General features: G+C 42.3%; 1 protein-coding gene across 1 annotated transcript in view; it reads right to left on the reverse strand.

Annotated features, from left to right (window-relative positions):
• The window catches only part of NPS (neuropeptide S), a gene marked incomplete at its 5' end in the record, with an annotated part of 2,168 nt that extends 471 nt beyond the window's left edge, over positions 1-1,697 (reverse strand). The window contains one exon of the mRNA XM_057385556.1: positions 1,614-1,697. Coding sequence (XP_057241539.1) covers positions 1,614-1,697 — 84 coding nt within the window. The remainder of the gene's footprint in view (positions 1-1,613) is intronic.
• Between the last annotated feature and the right edge of the window lie 3,328 nt (positions 1,698-5,025).

Genomic DNA, 5,025 nt, shown 5'->3' on the forward strand with positions numbered 1-5,025 from the left:
CAGGACTTGTTCGGGATACAAAGCAAAGGAGAAACACAAAAGCAATTTATGCTTTGAATGACAAGGATGAATTGTTATTTTCAAAGGATTTACTGTGTTCGAAATCTGATTTTTTCATCATTTTTTTCTACATTTCTGGTCTAAAATACTGATACAATGATGTTCAGGGTATGATATGAATTGTTTTCTGTGATGCTGACCAGCTGTGACACAGTTTTCCTGGAACAACACAAGTGTTTATTGCTGTAAAATGAGATTTTTTTTTTCAGGTAACAATGAAACAGCAGCTTGTAATAACTTGTGYGAGCCTCTGCAGCTTAAATGACAGGTGAGAAAAAACAAAAATACCTGTAAGCTGAAATTTGGAGAGGCTTCCCAGCAGTTATGACCAATTCTGGAAGTAGTTATGAATAAGTTTAATAATGACAAAATAATAATGGGAATTTTAAAAATCCAGGCTTTTGCACTCATTCCTTTTACTTGCACTTTATAGGATAAAAATGCCAACTCCATAAAAACTTCKACATATTTCAACAGCTCTTAAAATAAACTGCATTTAATTACTGTTGAATTAGAAACTAAAAACATTTCCTGGCATGTCCATGGTTGCTCWGTGCATCTCTCATCATATCCTGATTTCCCAGCTGGTTTTCCACCTAAAAGCGATTTTCAGCCATCTCTTAAAAATTCCATGCAAAGCCACAGGATTAACACCTGGAATTGCTGGTTAAAAGGCCATYCATTTCATTAGGATTTGTTTTAATTCAGTGTTTTATTGCTCTTATTTAATACTGGATATTAATTCAATTGTTTTTTGTTTGTTACATGACATTTTCTGTAACCAGCACCCTCTGCCACTGACAAGGGGTTTGTTGTTGGGTTGAATTTTCTCCCTAACAAGAAAAAAACCCTTTTTGCAAGGAAAAAACCCCAACAAAACCCCAAAACCAGGAAAAGAGAAATTCCCCTTTTGGATTTTTAGCTGCCATTTCTCCAGACTTCCCTGCCTTAATAAAAAACTTTTATTTTGGCATTTATTGAAGCGATTAAACTCCTTTTAATTGCGATATCATCACCATAAAGAGAATCCATCCATGAGGAAATGTGGCTACTCAGATCCAGCTGGGTGTAAACAAATAAACTGATTATAAAGAAGTTAATTAATTAATTTATAAACTAGCTAGCAATAAGTGAAATTAATACTTATACATCTAATTGCACCTGTTGGAGATATGCAAGGATTTCRGGTGAAATGGAGAGGAAATTGATGGTTTTCTCTCTTCCATCCAAGATTTCAGCTCCCCACTCTCCACATTAAATATGCACCGGGTTTCTCCCATGATTATTTCAGAGGCTCGCATATTTTATTAACRACTCCAGGAAAAATCAGGCTTTGCTCCAGGAAAACGAGGCAATAACATTTAACCAATAGCTTTAACACAAGAAAATCGTTCATTTTATAAAAATAAAACAAACCAACGGCAAAGAAGCAATCAAACAAACAAAATTAATTTCGATGAGAGAGCAATTTGAAAGGAATGAAAGTGAAAGGAATGAAAGTGAAAGGAATGAAAGTGAAAGGAATGAAAGATCAGGTAGGGAATGTGACTTACCATGGAAGGGCCCACTGGGTAAGCAGAGCACAGCGATGTCATGGAGATCCACAGGATGAAAACCAAGTTTAACCTGCAGAGACTTCAAAGAAAAGCTGAGATTAATGGAAATTGGAATCAAAATCAAGTAAAATACGAACAGAGAGCAGCCCAGGCAGTGCCTTTACCTGCTCATTTTTCACTCAGCTCTCTGTGTATGGACATGCAGCTCCACAGGCAAATTCCTCACACATCCTTTCAGTTCTTCCTCAGGTGACCATTTTATACCAGAGTTCAGGAGGGAAAATGTCATCAAAGCTGATTTTATTCTGACTAATTGCTCCTTGTTTGGCCTTTTCTTCCTGTTAAATGGGAAAAATGGCAAGAACACGCTCAGCTGCCACCGCCAGCCCGAGGGATTTCATTTCAAGTGTCCCATTAAATGTCTCTCGAGTGGTTTTAGTGTTACCTCTGTGTCACTGCTGCAGCYCTGGGCAGAGGTCTGAGGGTTTCAAAAATACATCTCAAGAGTTTGTTACCACTTCCAATAGATCAGGTCGAGACCTTGYGAAGCCCGGCGGCGAGGGAGGAACACGAAAAGTGCATTTTAAGTAGAAAGTTCCTCAAAGAGCAGCCACAATACAAAGAACAATAAATTTTTAAAAATATTTTTCTCCCCCCGACATTATTTTTTTTTCCCATGCTCAGTTTTTAACACACTTTTAATTAAGTTTTTTTCTTGCAACTAAAATTCTCAGGACATTAATCTTCTCCTCTTACACACAGWCACATCTCAGCCCACATTAAGTTTAGTCAATCCAAACTTCCATAGGATTAATAAACTCTGTTAATCTCCAGCAACACAAAAAATGTTTCATGTCTAAGAGTGTAATTTGTTACTGCAGCAGATTTAATGGTGGAGTGTTTTAGGGGATTCTGTGGTTTATTAATCCGCTGAATCCCACAAGATCTGGGAATGTTGGACTGCACAGGGCAGGGAATGCTGAAAAACATTAAATTCCTTTTTTCTTTCTGAGAATGAGCACCACATCCACAAAGCTGTGCTGGKTTAAGGGCTGGACTCACTGATCTGAGAGCTTTTCCAACTTGAAGGATTCCAGGGCTCTAATGAAAACACTGAGGATCATTTTTTGACAGCCACGGAGTGTCAGACACGCACAGAGTGAGCCAGAAACCCCAAAYGCTGCATTTCCTTTGCTGTTTACACTGGAAAATCAATGTACAARGGCTCCAGGGGGGACTTTTGTGTGAGACTTCGGGGAGATCTGAGCTGTTCTAAACAATGGCAACTTCCACTGCAGCATTTCAGATCATTTGGATGATCTTAAAGGTCTTTTCCAACCATAACCACTCAATGTCCTGGTAAAGTTCATTTCATTCCAGGAGGCAGAGAGCTGCAAGGAGAAATGCAGCAGCATGGAAGAGCCTTGAGGAGATTTACAGCAAAATTCCTGATGTGGTCTCAGGCCGTGGTTGGCCACTTTTTCCTCATCGTGGTGGTGCTGAGGTATYGGTGGTTGCCAAAATCCAATGACTCTTCAGTGACTTTTTAAAAAGAAGTGCTTGGAGCTGGTGGAGCCCTTCAGGATTCTCCAGGAATGTGGAAATGAGGGTGGAATTAGTGCCCTTTAAAGCCTGCAATCCCTTTACAAACCCTTCAGGAGAACAGAGGACAATTTGCATATTCAGCCTGAGTCCTCTTATTCCGAGAAAAAATCCTCTCCCTTGAATGGAACCTCCCGTTCCTGCTCGCCCAGGACCTCCAGCTCCAGGGATAAGAGGATTAATCTGTGTTCTGCTGCAAAGAAAAGCACTTTGGGGTGGATTCTGCCTGAGCACAGCTCAGCTCAGCTCTCATTGTGTCTGCATTTAGTGCAATTCAGTGTTAATCCAAAATTAACCTTCACACAACACTTTTTGTGGCAGATGAGGGGCAGTAACAGGCTGGTGATTAAAGCTCAGCGTTTCCATGTTCAGCCTTTCACTCTCAGGATAAACTTTAGTGTATTCTTGACTCAGTTTTTCAAATGATGAGTTGTTTGAGGCCTGGGGTGAGCTCCCATTGTGCCTGGTCAGTCCCTGCCATGCTCACCTTCCTCACATCCCTGTAAAACAGAGGATCTGCCCAGCTGAGCAATCACAAACTGCTTTGGGACAAAATTTGTGTTGGAAAAGCTCTCAAAGACCGAATCCAACCATTCCCAGCACTGCCAAGGCCACCACTGCCCCSTGTCCCCAAGGGCCACATCCACAGGGCTTTAAACCCCTCCAGGGATGGGGACTGCACCCCTGCCAGGGCTGGACAGCCTTTTTTTTTGGGAGAAATCTTCCCAAAATCCAGCCTGATCCTCCCCTGGCAATACAGAGGGCACCAAGGCAAGCAAGAGTCACTGAGATATCCCCACCCCAGCCCAGAGCCACCCCTCAGACACACAGAAAAGGCATTTCCTGAGCAGCCAAACCCTCCCCTCTGCTTCTCCGTTATCTGAGCTTATTTTTCCAGCTTTTCAGGATGCAGTTTAACACAACACAGCCGAGAYAGAGATTGAGATCCATCCGAGATGTCCCCACGTCAGCTCTGGAGGAATCAGGGAACAAGTGCCAATTGACATTTCTGTCTCCTGCTCTGTCTGCAGAGCACCAGGCACAGCTCTGCTCCCRGGCTGGGTGCACTGGCAGCTCTCAGAGGTCAAATGAATCATTAAGAGCCACAATAAAACCTCCCAGCACCCATAAAATCTGTATTTTATGARCATAAATCAGCAGCAATATCAGCAATAACATCACCTCCCTTGTGCTTGCCTTGATGAAGAGATTCTGTATTTAACCCCAATGCTGCTTTCCTTTGAATTCTCCCCAAAAATCACCTGGAATAACACAAAACTCACTGCTGAGCAAATTATTGAGGTTCATCAACCTATGAACTTCAGGACATGAAATTTCCTTCCTCCACCCCAGCAGTCAATCCAAAGTGTTTAAATTGGTATTGTGCAACTTTGCTGAGGGATCAGAACAAAAAAACGAACAAACAACCCAAAAGCTGCCTGCAGGGTCCCCTGGCATCACCCCAAGAAAGGGAAGGTTCAGAATTTTCCTGTTTCCTTCTGAGATGTTCCCAGTGAAATCTCAGCGTGGTTTTCTGGAGAAAGCTGCCAGGATATTTTGTTCCAAGCTCAGGATGTTTTTTTTTTCCTCAATCTCAAGAATATCAGGAAAGCCACGAGCCAGGAGGGTTTGCTTTCAGACCGTGCGAGGTGCAAGCTGGAAATCAATCACTCTCTCAGAACACCAACCTGCTTCTGGCTCRGTGATAATTGAAAATCCCAGCAGGACACGGAGACAGAGGAGACACAGAGAGCAGATTTATTCCTTGGGCCGTTCCCTCGGTGCTCCCACTGCCTGTGAGGGGACA

Source organism: Malurus melanocephalus, unplaced genomic scaffold, assembly GCF_030028575.1.
Source record: "Malurus melanocephalus ecotype Western Australia unplaced genomic scaffold, MMel_1.1 scaffold_841, whole genome shotgun sequence".
Taxonomy (NCBI): domain Eukaryota; kingdom Metazoa; phylum Chordata; class Aves; order Passeriformes; family Maluridae; genus Malurus; species Malurus melanocephalus.